Here is a 23978-nt window from a genome sequence, read left to right as displayed (position 1 = left end):
AAGGTAGACCATAAAATAGACCTCCACCACCATGGATCGAACCATAGACCGCTTGGCAACAAACCGATTCATCATTTAGCCAAGTCAATTAAGACCTCAAGAATCTTCGTACCACGAACGACTCTTAAAAAATATCTCACTAGCTAAACAAGCTTCGTGTGCTATATTGTTGGGCGCCTAATGCGACGTTACAGCATGATTTGACTCGCAAAATTATACCTCCGCCATCGTGGATCGAATCCTAGCCCGTGCGGTGACAAGCCAGCGACAAACCTATTTGGCTACAGATATCAATTAATTGATTATTTAAATCTCATTAACTACTACGACTGTCCTGCCATACCTGTTATGCCCCCGTCGAATACAATTACCCCCTCACTAACTATTCTTGCCACATATTTTTTTGTTTTGGTGTGTAGCTTTGATCCGATGAGCTGTTCGTTCTCTCCTTTAATTTTTAGTACTAAAACATCCTGGATTACTTTTAAAGAGAACTTGAAAAAAACAATATACTACGATCTTTTGACGTCACGTGTCCTTTAAAACACAGAAGAACCTGTTTATTCCGGTGCCAGAATGTTCTAGAATCATATACTAATTGACTGTATAATCTATCTAACGCGTTATTTTCGAAGACCATATTCTACTACAGCGAGTAATATAGTTAACTTCAGGTATTATGTCAATTTGTTCATGTCCAGTTAACTACCTATGGAGTTCTTAAAGGGAAGACAAACTCTATTCCATGAAGTTAACCATATTACTCGCTGTAAGTGCTTTGTACCTTAAACGAGGATTATTTTTAAACCATCAATATCTTAAAATCTTCCGATTCCTACTGTGTAACTTTGACAGTATGAAAAGGTCACTGATGCGTTTTTTGTTTTTTTTTTATAAATCACTTCATATTTCTATAATGTAAAACTGAGTAGCCCATATCACATCTTAGTTGTCGAGGTAAACAATTCTACCAAAAAGATAAAAGACGTTCTTACATAAAAGAATATAGAATAACTAATTTACACTTTCAAATTGATAGTTCATGCTCCTATTCATTATATCACCACGAGAACTATATTTACCACAAGTATACCTTTCTTTTCTTGTGGAAATAAAAGATCCTTTGGTGCTTTGTGTTGAATGTATACATGTTAAATGAACAAATATAAAATCGATCAAATGTACCAAGTTTCATTAAATCTGATTTGAAATACATGTTAAGAAATTTGTGGAAAATAGATGGAAAAGCCTGACACGGTTCATTAAACAAGGAGTTAAATTGATGCGATTTTATTCATGCCTTTCAAATGGTTGTCAATACATGCTCTGAACATGACATGGAATTTTGTAATTGTAACGCATAAATATGATGTTAATAGCAATAGTTTCCTAAGGCAACAAGTACGGTGTTTGTTTTGGAATTTGAATTAAATTTGAAAACACTTGCAAATTTTGGAACTAGCGATTAGATATATAAAAGGTGTGTGTGTGTTTTGTTTTCTAATATTTAATAAGTGTTATTCGAAAAGTGCAATGTCAAAGAAAGCCTTACTCTTTACCAAAGATGAAATTCGTGCTCTAAAGGAAAGTTGGTATATATTATGGGCAGATAAAACCAACACTGGGATCAAGATTATAACCAAGTAAGTCAGCATTATTCATTTATGTTACAATATCATTGCAAATGAACACACATACATGTACACAACTTTAAGTGCAATAATTTAAAGACATTAGGAAAAAAGCACTGCTTTTTAAAAGGGCATTGTAAGCTCTATCAAATGTAATAAGGTGTTTTTACGAAGTTTGAAAGCATGAACTAGTAAAGAAAATAACCCATACATGTATGGCATCAAGTTTATTTGAAAGACGAACGTACATATATTGCATTTCTGTCTTTTGACTTCTTGTGTACTTTAAACTTTAAGCTGGAAGATATATTTTTATCCTGTGCTGATATGCAATATACAAATCCAATCTTAAATTCTAACTTTATGTCATATGGGAAAGCATTTTTTTCCTAGAGCTATTTAACCCTTTCCTCTCCATCATAAACTTGAGTCGGTTTGTGCTTAATATATAATGAGAATATGTATGGTGAGTATGTCAAAGAGACAACAACCCCACCGTGATGAAACTGTCAGCCCAGCCAGGTCCACTTATTGGTCGTCAATAAACGACGAAGAAACCCTGGCCACACGCCACTCAGGGCAGACTGCAGCTGGCCCCAAAACATTATTATACACAGGTGCACCGAAAGCGTTGCACCTATATACTGAAGTAACATAACAAAAAACTAAAGGTGAGAACGAAACAAGTCAAACAGGCCAGAAATTCACGACTTGGGACAGGCGCAAAAAAATGCGGCGGGTTTAAAGTACTTTGGCATGGTCATATATATTTCATTTACTTCAGATTATTTAAAATGCATCCAGAATCAAAGCCTATATTCAAAGAATTTAAAGACCTTAGAGAAGAAGACATGCAAGCCAACAAACGATTGCGTGGTCTAGCCCTCTCAATTATGTATAAACTAACCGAATATGTTGACAGTTTGGACGATCCTGAATCTCTGGAGGAGCTTATGGTCACCACGTGTAAAGCTCACCACAAACGACACGTGGGACCAAAACATTTCAAGGTATGTAGCTAGACGGGTAGAATGGTATTGTTGCATATAGGTTTAGAAGACAGTCAATTTGATAACGTTTACCCTTTGACTTTCAATGCAGAAAAATTTTCTAACCGATTTGTGTTATTATAATGAGTCACATATACCCAAGTATATCAGGCGACGTTTCATTTGGGGAAACCTGGGTTACGCCCCCTTAAATTGGGATTTTTTAGCCATGAAATTTTTATTTTTTACACTTCTCTTGGCCTTTACTTCTAATAGCACCTCTAACCTAATATCTTTGATTCGCCCCTGTATTGTCATGGATATACATGTGTAGCTACGCGAGTGTGACATGCCAAAACAATTTAAAGTATGCGTTTAAATACAACGTACATTTAAAGTTTTCTTCAGTTAGCTTTAGATAGACTTGGAAAAACCACTAATTTACTTAAAGAGTAAACATTCCGTGTCCAAAAGATCCAGAAGCAAAATATCTTCTCATCATGGTGATATTAAAAAGCAATCAGTCTTAGGCACGTGCGTTATGTAAAATATATATATACGATGTAATGATGATGTCTTTGTTCTCAGTACCCGTATTATGTGTATATTTTTCAGTGGATGGGTACTGTGATGCCAGCTGTGGTCAAAGATACAATGAAGTCTCGTAGTTTGACGGATCTTCACAAAACTTCATGGACTAAACTTATGGAGGCATTAGTTGTTGTTGCGAATGACGTTCAGAAAATGTTGAAAGAGGAAGCTGTGGATAAAATCCAGATTCCGGAAATGACAGGAGTCTGGAGAAGCCCTAGAAATAGCCCGAGATGATATATTTTACCAATAACACTTATTGTCGGGACGCCTGTCTGTTCAATGCAAATTCCTTGTCTCCATGTCTTACAAGTTGATGTATTCATGTATTAATTTGTGCCATTAGATTTACCTCAAATTCTTGGGTTTACATTATTCTTCAATTTCAAGCGATATGATTGTTCTACGTTTGAGTTGAAGGAGGATTTTAGGAAAATCTCAAAATAAAATTAGTGACGAAATCGAACAGATAAGCCATACTTGTGCACTTCCTGTTTGGGTCCCATAAGATGCGTTATCATCAATGCATCTCTTTCTTATTTACAATTCGTCGTTCTTTTTATAATTTGTTGCTTTTGATGCTTCAGACAGGGTCAGCCACCATAAATGTTTTTTTTTTTTGTCATACGATTTGAAAATGTTTCCGTGATCCGAAACTAATATAGAGTCTGCTTCGGTAGGGGAACAAGTAAAGAATCATTTATCGATTCAAAATTTATTCATAAATTTCTATTAAAAAAAAAACCGCAAACAAACAACATGTCTATTATGTTTTGTTGTTTACAACCCCTAACAGGGGCCGGGGTATGCTAATTACAAACTACATAAACATTTCATAAGTACAACCTTAAGATTCTTTTATAGGAATTTAACCAGGCAATTTATGGTTCATTATTATAGCGATGATACTTATGGAAGTATCTGTAGTTGGGTGAGACCCCCTCAAACATCCTGCGCAAAATCAATGATGTTTTTTTTCACATTTTATTTGGGAATGTGCTTTAACCAGAAGTAATATATTCAAAATAACGACTTAATGTCATAGAAATTAAAATATCAAAAATTGCTTTTGTTGTCATTTTATGTGAGAATTGTTTTATTCAACTATGTGATGTATTTTTCTCAGAGTTCCCTTTTAGTATTGTATCATTGGCAATCTCTTTCACTGTACCATTTTAGATGTATTATTTAGTCGATCCGGTCTTTACCATTGGCGGATCCAGAGGGGTGCAAAGGTGCAGGGGTACGGCATCCCTCTTTTTATTGGAAAATTTGTCATTTTCATGTGCAAAATTGACAAAAAAAATGGCAAAAAATGTCCTAGCATCCCCCTTTTTCTGAGGAACCCGGCTAGCACCCTTCCTTTTCAAGGTGTCTAGATCCGCGCCTAGCTGTTAATTATATTATTTCGTTGTATATTAATAGTTTTTTTCTATCTCCAAGGTGATGCAAGTGTTAATATTTTTGCAAAAAAAGAAACAAAATCAGACAACTAATGCTTTATTAAAACGCATTACGTGTACATGTAATAAAACTTGAAAGGTATAACAAGAGCTACTAATTAGTTGGTAATCTTATGACAAAATATCGAAACTACATGTGTATTGTTATTCCCTTTCTCATCAATAGCTACAGTTTGAATACTGATAAATATTTTGACCATGCTCACCATAAGGAGATGCCATGGCAGGGTCAAAGGTCGTTTTTGATTCCACTCAACATGGTCCACTTTGGCTACTGTATAAATTGTATGACTTGAACTCTGGAATTAAGTACCAGTCTTTATAAAAAAATCAGACAGGTGGTGATTAATGCAAGTCGAAAAACCACCAAATTTACTTTCATTTCTAATTCAGAAACAGTTAAAGACTACATGACCGGTCTAAGTTTGTCATTAGGTTGTTGCAATTATATAGATTGTGTGTAAAAAATCGTACTTTGCAAGAGCTATGGTTCTTGATTTGGTTGATTTGTGCGGGAGATGACTATAAACTACGGTTTTGTTTTCTGAAAAAAAAGGTTTTCAAAGGACCATTGTTACATACAAATATGACACATATAGACCGAAAAAACCTTTGTAAGTTTGGTGGGGTTTTCTAAACCATGAGTCATCTCTACCACAGGCAGTGTCTACATTTTACATTGATTGGTACTTAGATAATAAATAAGGTACTACGTATCCATAAAGTGCATGTACTTCAAAAATCCTAAATAGAGTACCCCAACAAACATCTCTTAATATCAAAGGGTGAATGAAAAGAAATATGAACGGACAAACAGACCAAAGATATAAGAGCTTCATGTTTCAGTGACGAGACAAATGAGACATACAGGAATAAGAAAAAAGGAGTCGTACATGTATAAGACAACACACGGACAAAAAGGTAAAATGGAAAATCCCTGATATTGAATGCGAAAGACTTTAATATCACAAAAAGAGCTTATAAAAAACAGCAATATAATGCACTAGTAAATAACTCGTATTTAGTTTACTACTGCAAAACACACAGCGTGGTTATAATTAACACTAACAATAACGACAACTCAGCTTTTGAAAGATTCTGATATTAAAAAAATGTTTTTTTATTATTGCTTATGACTTAGTGAGCAAATAAACTAAGAACCAACCTACCAACTCAAGAAAATGCATAACTAATTTGTCACATTTATAGGAAAGAAGGTACAATTTCAAAAACATTTTGTTATTTAAACGCGAGAAAAAATTCTGGGCTGCAAAATAAGATAAAAATCGGGCTCGAGAGCTATTTGCATGACCCGTCTATAAAACAATACGTCTCATCACGATACAATATCAACAAAACGGTTTAAAATATTGCACAATGATTTAATTTAAAAAATAACACATTTTCTGTTTGTCTATCATCTCATAGTTCATATGTGACTGTGATTTCATCAACATCTTTTTCTGATTTATTCCTGCACCACGTGGTTGAGATTGACCAAAAAATATAACAGCCATGCCTTAATTAATTAGTATTCAACGCTTTAAGACTTTCAAAAGTCTTAGTAAAGCACCTCAACAAACATTCCTTTATATCAAAGGATGAAGGAAAAGAAAAAAATATGAACGAACAAACAGACCGAAGATATAAGAGTTCCATGGTTTAGTGACGAGGCCTACATGTACAAGACAAATGAAATAAACATGTACAATACAAAAGAGTCGTACATGTATCGGACAAAGAGTCGTACATGTATCAGACAAAAGAGTCGTACATGTATCAGACAACAAGGACAAAAATCCCGACAAAAATATAACAATCATCCCTTAATTAAGTAGTACACCAGCTAAGAATCCTACAAATTCTGTAATATGTGATACACCCGCAAAAAGGCTACACATTTTTTGTTATTAAGTTGCTTTATGGGTCTATATGATGAAATGTATAATAATTCATTCTAATTTGTCTGCTCTTACATGTAGGAGCTATACGAACTATTGCTAAGGTGAATTAAGTTATTCATAATATCGTACAAACTGATGATTTTGTACTTGACGATGTATTTTTAGGCTTTTGTTTCTTCCGTATTGTCTCCCGGTTTGCTATTCCATCAAGTCCTGCCGACGTTATGGAATCGTCTTCACTAGATTTGTGTAACAACATCACCCTGCCGTCATCTGAACCAACGATTATCATACCCAAAGATGTCACTTCGAGGCATACGGGAATTCCATGAACAGGACAGACAAACTTAACTTCCGGTGAGTCAACTGTCGCTATTTTAAGCAGTCCCATGGTGATGTTTGGGAATATGACAGTTCGGTTTTCTTGCAAAAATCGTGGGTATGTTTGCTGTGTTGACTGCTTTCTATATTCTTCATCAGCATCATATTTCCATTTGAACTCGAATTTTACGACATCGTAAAGCTGGCGTTCACGATCTATACAGTATCTTCCATCTGGGCTTAGCGACCAATCTTTTTGGACGTCTAGCCCTTGAATTCTTCCTTCACGCACTACCTTTTGAGTCTTAAGATCGAAAAAGACTGTAAATTCTTCTGTACCTCTTACATTTTGCGTAACGAAAACAGAGTCTTCATTCTGTATAAAATCAGTAAAGCGTACTCTACAATTTGGAAGGGCATATATGTTCTTTCCCGATTTAACGTCATATGCGAACAAATCCGCTATTGTCGGGTCTGCTTCAGGCGAAGGCATGGATATCAATACAAACTTCTCGTCTGGTGTGAAATCTAGGACCATGTCGTGAAGTGAAGGCGTTCCATGGTGTATTTCATGCAGTAATTTACCGTCAGATAAGTTATACAAATTTACGTATGTCTCTTTATCATTTTCGCCCTGGATGTATACCGCTACTTTGGTTTGTGCCGTGGACAAACCCTTAACTTGTAAACTATCCAAGTCAAACTCCTTAATGATCGAGCCATTTCTGGTGTCAAAGACCTTGACTGCTTGGTCAGAATGATATTCCCTGACAACGACATATTTTCCATCCCATGATACTGTAGGTTTCATCACGTCGATATTGGAGTTAATGTAATATTTAATGTTCCCGCCAATTAAATCAAAGATAGCAAGTTCAGAGCCAAGGTTTCCTCGAATGGCAGCAACGGTACCAGTCCGTGCAGTTGCTATGTACCGTGGAGCTGTTTTCATAGATAATGGCTGAATTTGATTGTCTGCTTTTGATAGTATCAGAGCTCTCCATGCAGAGATCGTGTTGCCTCTGGATGAGTTAGACACAAAGAATTCTCCATTCGGCGACATGAGAAATAGTTCTGTTTTTGATTTGTTTATTTCTGCTATATTTGCCAGCTTTTGTGTTTTAGTATCAAATATAACAAGGAAGCCTTCATACGCAACGACGAAAAACTTACCATCGGCGGTAAGATGTGCCGGAAACTCTGTGACTCTAAATGCCGGTTTTACCTCGTTTGGTATCTTAAAATGAAAAGACATTCTGTCCAACTTGTAGTTCCATAAATAATACCCAGAATCATATCGCATGATCAAGAACGATTCATTAGCTGAAAACTCTATCGAAAGTACTTTTTCGTCTCCGGTCATTTTAATGGCATTTAGGTATGTCCCGACTTTTCCTTCGGTAGGGTCAATGTTGTAAACCTTAACAGCGGGTGAGTCCTTATATAAAACAATAATTTCCTTACCAACGGGAGATAGGATCGCGTCCTTTGGTGTATCGTCGATTGTAAATTCAAAGTCCATTTTGTTGGTTTGCACATTGTACAACAAGAACTTAGATGTGCCTTTTTCATGAACAACTGCCCTTTTCTCACCTGGTAACAACAAAAATTTGTCTGCGACCGGCTCTAACGTGTAAAGAAGTTTACCAGACGTTTTATCGAAAGCGTCAATCTGATGTCCTATGTACATACAAAATATTGTATCGTTAGTTACAAAATATTTTAAACTGTCAGCAAAACCGACACCAGGGTAAGTCTTCGACAATGAAATCGTTTCTGTTAGTTCGCATGCTGCCATGTTAATGACTAGCACCAAATTAGCGGACTTTTGATAGCTTGAACAAAGATAGCATATATCTTTCTTGGTATCAAAAGTCAGAATGTTCAGCTTGTATTGGTCTGCATCACACAAACGAACCTCTTTTTCCATTTCACCGGTTGTTAGATCCCATGAAATTAAATCGTTGTCTACGGTAAGAGCCAGCAAATGTTTCGAATCTTTGGAAATCATTACAAGTTTGGATCCGAAGGAAACTGCTCCATGTTCGAACTTGTACATTAAGGCCTTTTGTGGAATCCTGTAGGAAGTTTGATAAGGAACTGGCATGTTCTCTGATTTAATCACATTGAAACATCGTTGAACGAGTAGTTTCTCTAAAGAAGCTTTCTTCTGTGCTAACAGTGGTGTCAGATGCCCAGAGATCTCCATAGCTAATGTCCTTGGAAAACTGCTAAGCGTTGACTGGATTTGATTAAAAACACTGTACAATGTGCTCTTATTGTTTTTGCTGAGGACAAAATCCTCTAAAATTGCTTGAACAGTAACTGCTTTTAGTTTTGCCGAGAGGAAGTCATAATTGTACAGACACATTGATCTAACCTCATCCGTTCTGTCAGCCATTGTTAGATGGTAAGGAAGCCGATTCAGCCTCCGTTTGTTGTATCGTTCTATTTCTTTATCGCCAACTTTGTATTTGAATGCAAGAGGTTGTGGGGACACCTTACGGTCACATTCTTCTACATTAGTCGACTTTTGATACTTTTTTATTTGCTGTGGTGTGTAAGTGAACGGCTTGGTCTTGTCATACCATGCCCCCATGAAATAATCGGCTAATAATGAATGGATCTGGTCCTCGAACTTTTCGTCAGATAGATATCGGGCCTGAGCAGCCTCTATAAATTGTCGATGGTACCAGTAGAAGACGGTGATGTCATCAACTTCACGGTCCACCAAATAGGACGAAACATCATGACGCAAGCGCACAAGTAACAGAGGCGGAATCCGAATGATTGGCGGGACGTGAATTCGAAACACATTAGAAAGCAATGCGTCATCTATAGACATAATGTCTTCCAGTTCTGTTTCACTGAGTCCTACGTTTGACGCAGTTATGTAAGCAAATGCTCTCGAAACAAACATCTGTCCATGCTTGTGTTCGAGTTGTTCAAACATTTGAATAATACTTTCTTTTACAGTGTAAGCAAGGCTATTGTTATCTACTTGAGTGTATGACTTCCATTGCATGACTTGCTCAAAAACCAATTTCACGTAAATAGGTAAGCTACATTGCGTAAATGCATGTTCAATGACATTAAATTGCTCAGCAGTCAGTGATCTATTTTTATTATTCATCCACGACTTCAAAATTTTGCAGCTCAGTTCTTCTCCAAGTTTTGGTACAAGGATGAAACTGTCCGGTTTGAAAAGCGATTTTAAAAGTACGATTATTTCTTCTGATTCTATGTAAGTAGATATAACTATCTTCACATTGTCAGGAAGTTGTTTAGGCAACCAATGCAACTTTTGAGCAGCGTGATCTTTAGATAATTGGTCTAACGAATCAAGCAAAATGACTAAGGGTTTGTTTGATTTGTATTCCCGGACCAATTTATGAAACATTCGAGTGAGATCGTCAATGTCTGATGGAGTCTTTTGATATTTGCCAGTTGTACAAAACAAGATTTGTTGACAGAGACTGGACAACAGTCTGAATACATTACTACTATCAGGAGATGTACCCAGGAAGCGGAAAATGGTTATTGCGTCCTTATTCTTTACATATTGCACCTACAAATAGAGTGTAAGAATATTTTCTATATATGAGAAATTTTTTCAATGTTTTAGGATAAACTGTAAAACTACATTTCACAAATTGTCTTCTTTTGTATTGGAACCAGACCTGTTTGGTCGTGGTTTCACCCACATATTACAAGTATAGTTCAGTTTATTTTGTGTGGAAGGAATAGCTTTGCAACACATTAAACAAAGTAACTTAAAGATGAAATGTCGGCTTGTTTGTGTTTAAGGGGTTTCCAGAGAAGCATAAGATGTATACCTTACCATTACACCTGGTCAAAACTCATAGTTTGTTTTCTAACTGAAATAGGAGTCTAATTTAATCTAGTTGTTCATTTGGATTCAGTATACATGTATTGTATGTTGTTTGTTTCCTATTTTTTTTCCTTTGTTTTGTCTTTGTTCCTTGGAGTTTCAATCTTCGTTTTCACCATGGTTACTACTGCATTAAAACAGTGATAAGCCAAATTAGCTTGTATTTACCTTTCTTGCAGCTTCCGCAATGATTGACGTCTTCCCACTCCCAGAAGGACCATAAATGGTTAATGGGGCGTTGTCTTGTCTCATAAGGTAGTCTGTAACCTTTTCTAAAATTGTCTCTCGTCCATGAAATATGGCACACCTGTCTTTTGCCATATTAGCATGTTGTAACACCTATAAAACGAGATGTACTAACATTATGATCTAAATGATATGAATGATTCAACCAATTACTCTGCATTAGGCCCTAAATGATTTTACTATAATGGTTTTGTCTAAAAACCAAGCTAGTGGTAATTCATTACATCTCAAGATAATCAATGAAACTGTTCAAATACATCTGTTACGTCCTAAAAACAACTTTTCCTATGTTCATTTCCGTTGATCTGCTATTTATTATGTAATAGTTTTGACTGGTTATAGTTTAAGAATTCTGACAGGAAATTTTCCCGTACTTGTCTGAAATAGAACAAATTAAACAAACTTTAAGTGTTAATATCTCCAGTAGGAAACTTTCATATGCACTTTTATTTTTGAATATAGTTTCAACAAGGCAAACCTACTGAAAGAGTTTCAATAAAAAATAATTGGGACCAAGAAATGCATGAATACTATGGGTTGTTCCATTGTAATAGTTGTATTTTGATTTTTTTTCAGGCACCGGTCACACATCCATATGATGCCAATTTAATGAAATTCTGGTACATGCAATATTCCCAACCATAATATAATAGTTTTATTAACCTCTGTGAAAAGCCCATCCTGGAGAAGTTGTTGTTTATTTACAACAGCTTTGTCAATCAAAATAATCATCCGTTCATAGAATCTGTCTCCAAATTCCTTCAGATATTCGTCATGTTGGTCTTTGGCGATACCAGCTAACGGTGCCCATTTTACAATAGACCTGGAAATAAAAAGGATATTTTTATTGAAATTTCAATGTTACAGTAAATTATTTACTTTTAGTATAAAGAATTTGTTTAGGTCTCACTAAATATATACGCTTCTTTTACTAAAAAACCGCTACGTTCGGTCCGTTGGTCCCACAAAGAGCTTGTCATTCATTCCAAGTTTTGTGGTTTTTTTTTAACCTGAACGACGCCTGGTGTTTGATATGTTTAAATAAAAATATCAGAACAAATTGATGAGAACAACATATGCCTTGTTAAAGTCTTACTTTTATACTGAAGTGGTCATTCCTCTAGATGTGAATCGCAGCTAACTTCGTTCCGTTAACTTTGTTTTTGGTTGGACCTCTTGACAGAGAGTGTTGGAGAGGAGCTGTATTAACATCGTTGTAGCTTGATTCTAAGACTTACCGAATTTTACACACTTAAAATGTGATGGGTGTCGCTGAAAGAGCATCCCTGATGTCACTACCGTTTTCATTCCGATTTCATTTTGTAAGTGCATTTGTTTTTGTGTGGTGTCTTGCTTCCCTTATCTTCGGCTTTTATATGTAATTTGTTACATTCTGTAAGTAACAATGTGGATACAGATCATCTCTGTTTTCCGTTTAGGCTATATACTTAGATTTTGATGTCTCTAAATTGTCTGGTCTATATTTGACGCGTCGTTTTTGTTTTTGTTTTGTTTTGTTTTGTTTTTTTTTTTTTTGGCAGATATATTCAGATTTGGACCCTACTAATTTAATATGAAGAAATAATGACAGTATTGATTCTACATAACTAACGGCCTGAATGTTTTACATATATACCTTGACAAATTTATGTTTTTATCTTTTATCTTTTTCTCCACTTTTTCATCCCTCAGTTTGGAAAGGATCTTTTGAGCCTCCTCGTCAATTTCTTTCCCGTCAATCATGTCAATAAACCTTGGCGCCACTTTGTCTAATGTATCAATGTTTTCAAAAATCCGGATAAAACACATGCACTTTTCCGATACATTTCCTTCGAGATTTAGCAGACCAGCTACGATTTCTTCTTCAGTTACAGACATAAAATATTTGTGTTTATCGTCTTCCGAGAGTTTACCATCTTCGAAACATTTTTGACTAGCTTTCCGTAAGTTTTTACTGATGGTGTCATATATATTGTTCCAGTCATTCTGCGATTCTTTTGTCTGTCGGAAAATGTAGCAAAAATACAAATACGACATGAATGTGCATTTCACCGGAAGCAATCCTTTGAGATGATCTGATTAAGAATTGGCAACAATAAAAAAATTGTCTATTGAATTTGAATTTGAATTTGTTTATTGCACTTCAATATGCACATGGAAAATTTATGACATTTTTCAATAGTCAAAATTTTTATCATAGCCAATTCTTATAAATTAATTTTAAAACATAGTTTTATCTTTAAACATGAGAAAAGTAGCTCTGAATTTAACTGAAAAAGGGCGTGTCAATATTTTTTTATCCATTGAGACATAACAAAATTATTTTAACCAATTAGATTACAGCATTTATCTCAAATCAATTCATTTTACAATAATAGCCAGGGTTTTCTGAAATTAATTATAATGCTGCCTTCGAATGAAAACTACTTTTTTCCTAGATTGTTGGGGTAAGATGTGGCTCACTGCAAATGAAAGAAAGTTAGGTTTATTTGTTTGTTGTTTTTTGTATTATTTTTATTTCATTTTTAGTTGTTATTTTGTTTTGACACCATGGAATATTATGAACCCTGTAATTTCATTCAGAAATGCTGGGAAATGCACAATTATAAAACAAAACGCAATTAAACTGCATTGTGACGAACCCATAGGAGCAATTGTTCTATGGCTCTTGCATGCCACTAAGCATTTTTGTATTGTTTTGAATTGCCTGTTTATATTTATTGGATAGTCTAACTGTCATAAAGATTTCCAACACAGGAATATATTATTTTTGCCGTTTATCTTGCTAGATACCATATTCTATGCCATAATTGCGTATTTTCAATCATTTCTGAATGCTATCAATTCATACATTGTAACTGTATTTCATACCTTATTTTTATATTCTGGGATAATTGAACTAATTGGCTGGAGGACGTAAACTGATGGAACAGCATTAGTATCCTCCTTATACCATTTTTTCAGTACTGAGGAGTCATTGTCCATATCATTCAACGTCTGAACTAGCATGTTGAACTCTGAACTTTTAACCTTTGCAGGGAGGGGTCGGTAACCATGCTTTTGATTCAGGAATGTCTAAAATCAAGTTAAAATATGGATAGCAAGATGCTAAAAGAAAAGTTTTGCACTAGTATTGTGTGGGAATTTTAATAACAAAAAGAACATAAAACTTAACACCGGGTCAATGCGTTGGCGCATTATGAAAACCCAACAGTAAAATATGCTTTTGGTCATAAATGTAAAGGCAAAATTTGATACAGTGTCATAAAAGAAGCGGTAAGATTGTAAAAAATATCAACGTAAAAACTTTAAAAGGTGAAAACTTTACTGTTGGTCATGATATAAGGATCGGTATTATTCAACGAATTTAGTATTAAGAATGGTCATCTCAAGCATCGTCAACGAAGCTGCGAGGCAGGGTTATAATATTGGAAAGGACATTTAGTAACATGCTTTAAAAACATCCTCTCATTGGTTTTGACCCAACTTAGAATATATATCTACTGCTTTTAAAGAACGAAGTTCAAGGTAACAGAATGATTTTCTTTTGTTGATCTGGTTAAGAATATCTCACCACAAAACTGGGACCAGTTGATACTTTTTGGCAGTTATAAATCTCCTGCATACAGAGGACGGATGACAAGTGATCGTCTGATGCTTCTTCCGGTACACCCCATCTCATATCAATAACCTATTAAAAGAAAGTAACCACTTCGTTTACATTTGTATGTAACAGCGTATTACACGTGCAAATATTGCTCACGTGAAATTCATGTAATTCGAGATTCACGTCAACTTCACGCTTAACACGAATTAATATGAAATTCATGTGATGCCTTGATACGTGAACATGAACCACACGTTAATTCATAAATTGCATTGCTTGAAGTCATGTGAAATAATTTTGCCCGTGCATCCACGGTGTGTTCAATGAATAGAGATGATTTCAAATTTCTATGAATTTTAAATAAATGGGCCATGTGTTTTGTTCATCCGCTGTGGAAAATAGAAAAAAAATAAGACAATTTCAAAACATGATGAAAAGCTGTGTGTCATAAAAAGACTTCTTAGTATAAAGTATATATATGATTGTTCCTAATTTAATTAATCTTCTAAAGCAATAGCTGCAGGCCTTGTACATGAATAGACCGCTCATCCCGAGAAGGGTTATCTTGGCGATTTGGGCACAGAGCAGTTCTATATGAAAAATTATATGCATGTGAACAGTGTAAATCATATATTGACATAGTCACTGGAAGACGAATATTATAATGTATGAACACTGACAATATTACAAATAGTAATCAAGGGAACCAAAATTCTAGTGGAAATCAAAAGAATGTACAATGAAACCAGACATGGAAAGCAAAGAAACAAAACATATAATAAATAAAATAATACATACAAAGTAACAAAAGTAAATGAGCAACTCGGACTCCATTAAAAACCAGGAGCATGGACCAGGTGCACCGGTAGGGTAAGCGTCCTCTGCTTTTCTAAAAACACCCGCCGAGTTGCTTATAAAAAGTCAAGTCCGGGGTAGACGAAAGAGGAATGGAAAATTTTGCGGAACAACTGTTTGAAATCTTATGTGAAATTCTAATAAGACACTGTCAGGGTTAATTGTGGTTCGAAAAATTACATGTACCTGAAATTCCAAACCGTGCTTCTCTTTACAATACGCCTTTATTTTAGGATAGACATTTTCCATAAGCATGTTTCTCTCTTCGTATGTGTCTTAAAAAATAAATACAAACTGAAAATAGTGTAAATTGTACAAACTGACAGGATACAACATTTAAACAGATAATTATGTTATCTCAGGAGGTGGCATGTCTCTTAGAATGGAGTGTTACATAGTGAACAGATTTTAGTATTTTGTTCAGATAATTATGTCATCGGCATGAATAGGTTTTCTATCCTCATACTTTTTTCTTAAGTACCACCGTCCGGACACATAAAATAAACTTGGCGAATGTTTATATTGAAAAATGCTGTGGTTTGACTTTTTCAAAACACGTTTTATTTTGAGTTAAGTCTAGTTAATTAAATAAAATGCTCTCAAATGTTCTATATTCGAGGTACACAAATATTCTTATGCGGGGTCGATATCGAAAATCTTCATATTTTCGATTCAACTCATTTTTTTCTACATTTCATTTCTTTTCAAACATCTAGTAAATTGTTGGCCCTGCTTTGATTATTATCGCACGATTTATTGCTTTGTGATATCAAGTTCAAGATCGAATTCAAAATTTTCTACGAATAATTTTATAAATTAAGCATGTTTTTAATTATTTTTCGTTGCTTAAATCTAATCTTTTGTCAATTTAGGATGTTTTTCCACTATTACTAAGTTGTCTAATGCGCTTGCAGCATGATATTTGAAATGAACGATTTCGGTCTAATGTCAATGTTGGTCATCAATATGTTCTCGTGTCGTTATCTAACTTTTTAGTTTATTTCGAAGGGGTGGCATCGTTCTGTTACCGTGGATTTTACTACTTTTGTTGACTGGGGGACTTTTAGAGCTTACTTCAAGGTGTGTTTACACTTATCGAAGACTTTTTGGTGATCTCGTAAGTACATGTATTTACTGTTTTTATAGGGCTATACGATGGTGCATTTGTCGAGTTTTACCATATCTGTTCCTTTTCTATTGCAATTTTATGCCTGTCGTGAGAATTCTCCTTTGTGTCTGTTAATTTCATTCTTTAATATTTCTGCTTTTTATTATGTGATTTACCTTTTAAGTCTAGGTTTTCGTTTTCATTTTTTTTTTATTTTGGTTCCCCTAAATTTATTTCTGTCAAAATTCATTATTATGTTATTAGCTTAACTCAAAAAACTGCTACCAATTTCAATATTATAATGACAGGTTACAGCAAATCATTGTCACAGTGTAAGCCTGCATTAGTGGCAGATCCAGTGGGTTCGCCCGAGTTCGGAACCGCATTTTGTTGGAATAATTTAGCAAATATTAGCCTGGAACCCATCCCTTTGGAAACATCTGGATACGCCCCTGTGCATGATTGTATAACACCTATTCGGTCATATTTACATCATAAAATTCTAAGTTTTCTGCGAATAATATCGACCGACTTACATCACAGTACAAGGCTTTGCTGCAATTTTATTATGGTTCCAATATTAAAGCTTTAAAACAAAAATCCGAAAAAAAATAAAATCAAAATACCTGTAAATGTTGAGCTGATAAATATTCGCACAACCCTGGAGCTGAGTGTGGGCATGTTGTCAAACGACCCACGTAGGACCGCTGTTTTTCTTGAAGCGTCCATTTCCAAGCTACCCTGTAGTCCCGTGCTCTTCTACTTTATATTTTTATTTACATACTCAACCCTAGTACGGTAACATACTTGTCGTTAAGAAACGATCAAACATTTAAACCTTTAAATATAAAAAAACAAACATAAATTTTAATATATGATAATTTTACAATTTTTTATAGGCCTGGAACTAATGGGACAATTATTTGTACACTGTTTTAATCATCATTAGTGCAAATCATTCCTAAACTCTTGTTACCACGAGTAACTCGCGATAATAAGTCGACATGACCAGATAGTATTTTTTCCTGCATGTCCACAATACGCTTCCGTAGCTAATACTGAATATACATGTATATGTAAATATCTTTTGTCGTACATTTTATTGGCCAGTTGTTTTCTACTTAAACACTTACAAACTGCACAATAACAACTGCTATATATGCTTTTTAAATGTACGTACAATATATAATTAAGAGACTGTCCATGTAAAAACCAGGCAGTTCCTATAATTTGGACGGCACACTAAAATGTTTTGTTCAGATGTGAAGTTTACATCATATGTATGTCAAATAGGACAAAGATTTTTTTTCAAATCAACAACTGATGGCTAAGAAAATGATTTTAAAGTTCCCAAAGAGAACGACCTAATTTTGCTCAAAATGAAAGAGTTATCTACCCTTTTCACTGAATTTCAATGCTTTCTATGTATTTTATTTCTCTTTATGTACGTTAAACTAATATATGCATTCAACCCTGAGAAAGGATACATTTGCGATATGAAATGGTTATATTTTGTTTGTTTGTTTGTTTGTTTGGTTTTTTTTTGTAAGACAAAATTCGCCATGTGCCACCCACTGCCCGTGTGTGTGTGTGTCTTTTTTTTCGTGGACGCCACAAGCTCCAGTTTCGCCACTTGTGTTGAAGTACTTAGGGACCGCGGCACCGTCTGAAATGGGGGTCTTTGGTGGACGCCCTCTTAATCGTACGCTTTTGTTGATGTTAAATGTCAAAATAATGATGTTCACGTCCCTTGACCACCCTTAATTGGATAGTAATAATATTTCATCTATAGTGTTTGTATTCTTACTCGGTATACATGCCATGGCCAGAATCAATGAATTAATTTTCATTCCTGAAATGAAATCCTGTTAATTTGGCTTATTAAGATGCGTGTATGTAACGCAATTAAATTGCAATTAGTATTTTCATTCATAAAATGCATGTAAAATACAAATTACCTGTTACAAATTTCTGATCGTGATATTCACCTGTCCGGCAGGTAAAAATGTTTACATATTTACATGGATACCTACGTTATTTTAAATCTTCGTCATACAATGTATATTTCGTAGGATTAAACATTTTTGTGATTAATTACTACTGGGTATGGTTATTGATTGTCGAAACTGGTAGACGGAATGGATATGAGCATTTTCCGAAGTACATGTATCGATCGGTATCGGAGAAAAATAATGCGCTTTTATGGTAATCAATATTTCATATTTCTACTGTATAAAGCAACCCGTATCTTTTCTTACAATTATTGTAACTTATAGAAAGAAATTACTATAATTGAGTCTTATAGTGTGTCTTGTGCCACTGGATCCAGTGTCACAATAAAACCCAAAGGTTTGGCGTGGTTGGTATAAGCTGGGACGCAGAATAGAATCCATTTACAATGTGCCTCAGCTGTTAATTTCCACGTCACATAAAAACGGACTTTTCAGGTCCCTAAGAATAGTTAAAAAATTATTTCATTGATATGTGAAACAAAATTAATGTATGTCAAACTAACCAATTTACTATTTTTTTGCGAAAAAATCTCTAAAGGATCTTTTATTATCAGTCGATGGATGAATGCTCAGCCTTCAAAGTGTTACTACTTGTATTTGTACAGGACTTGTGTATAACGTAAAAGCAGTTCAAACTCAAAATGGTGCTTTCATTTTCTTCCATGTTCCCTCACTATACAATAAAGGCATACCCATTTATAGACAATGAAACAAAACAAAATCACAACACGTGTCTGTGCATACAGCCGATAGGGGTCATGAACACTAATAATACAATAAAGGACAAAAAAAAAACATTCGAATTTTTTTTTGGACGTGCTACAATTTTGTTCCCTTATAACTCCCAAACAGTTCTTAAAGATATTTATATCTTCAACTAGTAATATCTTTAGCTGTTTTGAAGTTATAAGGGAACTAAATTGTACCACGTCCCCAAAATTCAACTGCTTTTTGGGGGGATCCGATTTTGTATAATTTTTGTAGAAGACTTCTCCAGAAAATCACTGCCTGCGCTTTCAATCAGATTTCAGGTACGTTGTATCTCTGACGGTTTTCAAGGCAAAGGTGTTTGAAAAAACTTCTTTCTCGACTTAATTGATTTTCAAATTGTGTGCAATATTGTGTCCAAACAAGTTGTAGTGTCTGTAATGAACTGTAAGTCACTATGTTTCAGTGAATTAAAACTAATACTGTGCGCATGTCCACACTTGCCCCAAGTGAACAGAGTTCTATATGCTGCACTCGCCGAAGGTTTAACACTTACGTGCTTTGGTACTTTATCAATATAACGGTATAGTATATTGCATCGTTCTTTGGTTTCTCACTAAAAAACAATGTATGTGTTATTATTTTTTCTCTCTCTTCATTTTAAAACGGTGTTTAATGGTAAAAAGTTATACGTGTTATACAAACGTTTGCTTCAATGTACAGCTTTTACCTTTAACATTGATGAATATTATTTCATAAGTTTGAAAGTATTAACACAAAGTTTATCATTCATTATATAACGAGAATTGATGTGGTGAATATGTCTAAGAGACAACAACCCCATCAGGGTGAACATTTATGTATTATTAGTAAAATTTAAATCTAAAGAGTTTGTCTAAAGAAATTTCAACCTAGTGGTAAGAAAACTTTGAAGCGCAATTTTCCGCAGTACCTCTAAAATCCTACTTTCATATGGTAAAATGTGTTAACCCCCACCCGACACATTATTTAAATGGAAAGAAAGTGTCAGAGGAAACTCGGAATAAGGAAATTAATTTTAGGAAATCATGGGCGTGAAGGAATTCCTGAAAAACGTTTTCGAACGAGGGAAGATAAAATCGGACTAAATTAGGTCGACAAACTTTTAAAATGGGCTAAGTAATATAATTTTCTTATCAGTTAAATGTAAATCGTTCTGACCAGAGTCGGTGTTAAAATGATTCCTTTTTTGGTTCGACTCTTTCTGTCTGTTTGTCTCTTTAGAGGAATTCATGGAATTTCAAATGACGACTCTAGCCTTTCGTCAAATGTATTGAATGAGATAAAATTTCTCAAGGAAAGGATCGAGTATTTTGAAAACGTTAATAGTGGCCAAAATAAACTGATTGCGAACCTTCAACACGCCGTCTCGGAGCAGAACGTCCGGATAAAGTACCTTGAGCTTACCGTCTCTGGGGAAAATAATCAGAGAACAGAACTTGAACGTACCGTTACTACACAAAGAAACCTGATCGCAGACCTTAAACATAATGTTTCTGTACAAAGCAGTAGGCTTGTCTTGATTGAAGATGGAATGGTAAAACAAAACCAAACACTTAATAAGTTCGAGTCCAAGGAAGAGGGGCAACCAAACGTCGTCAGAGGTTTAACCGAACAACAGGAAGCAGGTGGCTTTAGACCTGAAGATAATCGACGGATTAAAAAACATTCATCAATAAGAAAGGGTTTGTATGATACGTATATTTGTCTATTTAGTTTGACAAATTTTTGGCTAAGTTCGGTGTTATTTGAAAACATCTAATTGTCCGGTTTCTGTTAATAACATAATTTACTGGTATTTTATACACTTGAAAATGCTTTACGCTTAGTTTAGAAACGCTAGTAGCAGGCAGTTCAACGTTGAAAGTCAACCAATTGTAGAATCAACCTTGTATTTGCATATAAAAGTTGCAGAGACATTTAAACCTACATTGCTCACGGCCGAAAGTTCCACACATTAAAATGATATGATTATCTTATGAATCGAACGAGATTAAATTTAAATTATAAGTTCATATCTATCAAGTTTATATACGTGATTAATATCAACTGATTATCACAATATGATGAAATGTTCTGTTTTTTTTTTCACAAACATAATATTGGCTTGCTTATATATTATTATCATATTAGGACAAAGACCAGACATGAAAAACAGACAATCACAAAAAAAAAAAAAAAAACATTAACTGCCAAACTGATAATGGTTTAACAGCTGATTTTTTTTAAATCCAATGTCTGATAAATGCTCAGATTGTAACCATCCTGACTCTTAACCAATAAACTAATTCTTATAATTTTAGTTCAGATATGGATGTACTGTCCATTACTGTTGATTTTATAAAGCAATTTTTGGAGTTGCGAAATTATTGTCCATATTGGTCAGAGTTATACATGTTTGTAATCTCTTTTATACCGTTATGGCATGACTGCGGTATAATTTATCTCAATTGTATTGTATGTTAAAATATGATAATTTGCCTAACATGTAAAATTTTCAATTTTGCAATAAATATACATAATATAATGTCTGAAAAAAATCATTGACGACAAGTGACTGTTTATTTATCACGCATTTTCAGAGCGACTTCTTAACATTCCTGGTCAGCCACCAAGCACCGAAGATGGGTTAGTAGCCTTTTACGCAATATTGTCTGCACCAGAACAATCACCTAGCGTCCATCACACGATCGTTTTCGATGTAGTAAAAACAAATGTTGGAAATGGATACAACCATTTTACGGGAGCATTCACTGCTCCTCGGGATGGCGTTTATGTTTTTATTTGGGTAGTTCGAATGGCGACTGCTGAACATTCGACAGAACTGATTATTGATAGTGACGTGTATGGGGCAACCTTTCTTCGTGCAAAAGGCGGCGATGATGGCTCGGTTAGTGGAACCGTTGTTGCTGTGGTGTCTAAAGGACAATCTGTTTTTGTGCGCATTCATTCCTCATATGCTGGAGATGGAGCTATACATAGCAATTTGCATGGTCAGCCTTCGTTTTCTGGATGGCTCCTTCGTTGATAGATATATATCTGTTCCGGACTATGCGGGTATTTGGACCATACGCGTATGATCTGGAAAGTCAACCGATTGATGTACATTTGAATCTTCATTGAATAATCAATACCTAAAAAAATATCCAAAAAAATATTAACAGCCTTCTTTCATTTTTACAAAACAAATTTTGTGTAAAATTGGCACAAAAGCAGGGAAAATAAATTCAAACTTGAAAAATATGAATAAAAATCATGATATTTAGAAACTTTACCCGAGCAAGCGGTCATATCAATGATATTATTACCAAAGATAGTTGCTTTCGTGAAAATTAGTTCTTCGTAGATTTTCGACACGACTGGTATATAATGTTGTATTTAAATCAAGGGTAATTACACTAAAACATGAAAAATTCTTAATTAAAAAGGCAACATAAAAATAGACATATAGGAAAAAAACTGATGAAATCGGTAGCAAAACACAAGACTATAGTAAAATAAATGCATTGACTATAGTTTCGATTACGACATTGTTGGTAGCAACCACCAGAAAGGGTGATCCAGGATTCGATCGCGTTTTCAAAAAGAACATGAACTATTGATAACGACTTTGCAGGTAAAATAGACACACACAACAAAAGAACATATAATAACTAAAATTGACACGAACGAAGAAACGAAAGTAAATGAGCAACTCGGACTCAATTAAATTCTGGACGCATTGACCATGTGCATCGGAAGGATGAGCGTCCTCTGCTTCCACGCCCGAGAAGACGAAAGACTTCAAGAGGAAAGGGAAAGCGTCCTTTGCTTCTTTCAGAAACATACGTGTATCTGCTAAAAATGTCACGCAGGGATAGACGAAATAGGAAAGGAAAATTGTGACACGGCGGTGACCAAATCGATTATCATGGTACAGATGGATACACCATAACGATCCACGAGTTCAGAATAATGACAATAAAACTTTTACAGCAATGACTTTAATCCTGTAACAGCATATAACCCTGTTCCAGAATATTTGTCAATGATAGCTAGGCAACTGTCTACGTAGTTGCTACAGCGATATAGCTTTGCAATCCAAACTTATAGCGAGTAAAAAACATAGTGATATATATCAGTTATAATGCCGGTAGTATACTTCAAATGTCTTTGCTAATTAAAAGGGAAGAGTAATCAAGGTACATGTAACCAAGATTCTGTCGGAAATAAAAAGAATGTAATCCAGGGACAAAGACAATACGTGGAAAACAGACACACGCAGCAAAAAAAAATAATAGTAACAAATGTAAATCAATAACTCGGACTGCATTAAAAACTGGGATATTGGACCAGGTGCACCGGTGGGGTAAGCACCCCTTGAAACTCACTTGAAACAAATCTCATTGAAAACAAACACAATGGAATACATAATTCTGCTGAAATTACTTCACAGGCCAAGATATTCATTTACACAAACTGCCTCAGAATCAAATGGTCGTCCTCTTATATAGTTCCCACATCAACAGGTTAACAAAGAGTAATCACTTCATTTGATGCAGGTAGGTTAATATAAATTCATATGTTTTATTGTTATTTTTCATTATACGATCTTAACATCGTGATCACCAAT

At 34.8% G+C, this 23978-nt stretch overlaps 3 protein-coding genes across 3 annotated transcripts; 2 read left to right on the top strand and 1 right to left on the bottom strand.

Annotated features, from left to right (window-relative positions):
- Positions 1–1193: 1193 nt before the first annotated feature.
- On the top strand, positions 1194–4277 carry LOC148601970 (globin-1-like). The gene is made up of 3 exons (XM_088556230.1): positions 1194–1643; positions 2416–2641; positions 3236–4277. The coding sequence occupies exons 1-3, from the start codon at positions 1534–1536 to the stop codon at positions 3446–3448; spliced, it is 549 nt and encodes a 182-aa protein (XP_088412356.1). The 5' UTR covers positions 1194–1533; the 3' UTR covers positions 3449–4277.
- Positions 4278–6035: 1758 nt separating this feature from the next.
- Positions 6036–18629, bottom strand: LOC148601969 (NACHT and WD repeat domain-containing protein 2-like). The gene is made up of 9 exons (XM_088555349.1): positions 18566–18629; positions 17234–17445; positions 15686–15774; positions 14612–14728; positions 13909–14112; positions 12674–13038; positions 11701–11860; positions 10960–11130; positions 6036–10467 (listed from the first exon to the last, which is right to left on the bottom strand). The coding sequence occupies exons 2-9, from the start codon at positions 17334–17336 to the stop codon at positions 6694–6696; spliced, it is 4983 nt and encodes a 1660-aa protein (XP_088411475.1). The 5' UTR covers positions 17337–17445; positions 18566–18629; the 3' UTR covers positions 6036–6693.
- Positions 18630–20496: 1867 nt separating this feature from the next.
- Positions 20497–22523, top strand: LOC148601968 (uncharacterized). The gene is made up of 2 exons (XM_088556255.1): positions 20497–21051; positions 21949–22523. The coding sequence occupies exons 1-2, from the start codon at positions 20544–20546 to the stop codon at positions 22392–22394; spliced, it is 954 nt and encodes a 317-aa protein (XP_088412381.1). The 5' UTR covers positions 20497–20543; the 3' UTR covers positions 22395–22523.
- The last annotated feature ends 1455 nt before the right edge of the window (positions 22524–23978 follow it).

This window comes from Perna viridis, chromosome 12, assembly GCF_037379345.1.
Source record: "Perna viridis isolate PV_CMFRI_1.1 ecotype Kerala chromosome 12, ASM3737934v1, whole genome shotgun sequence".
NCBI lineage: Eukaryota > Metazoa > Mollusca > Bivalvia > Mytilida > Mytilidae > Perna > Perna viridis.
This window is presented reverse-complemented; position numbering and strand designations above follow the sequence as displayed.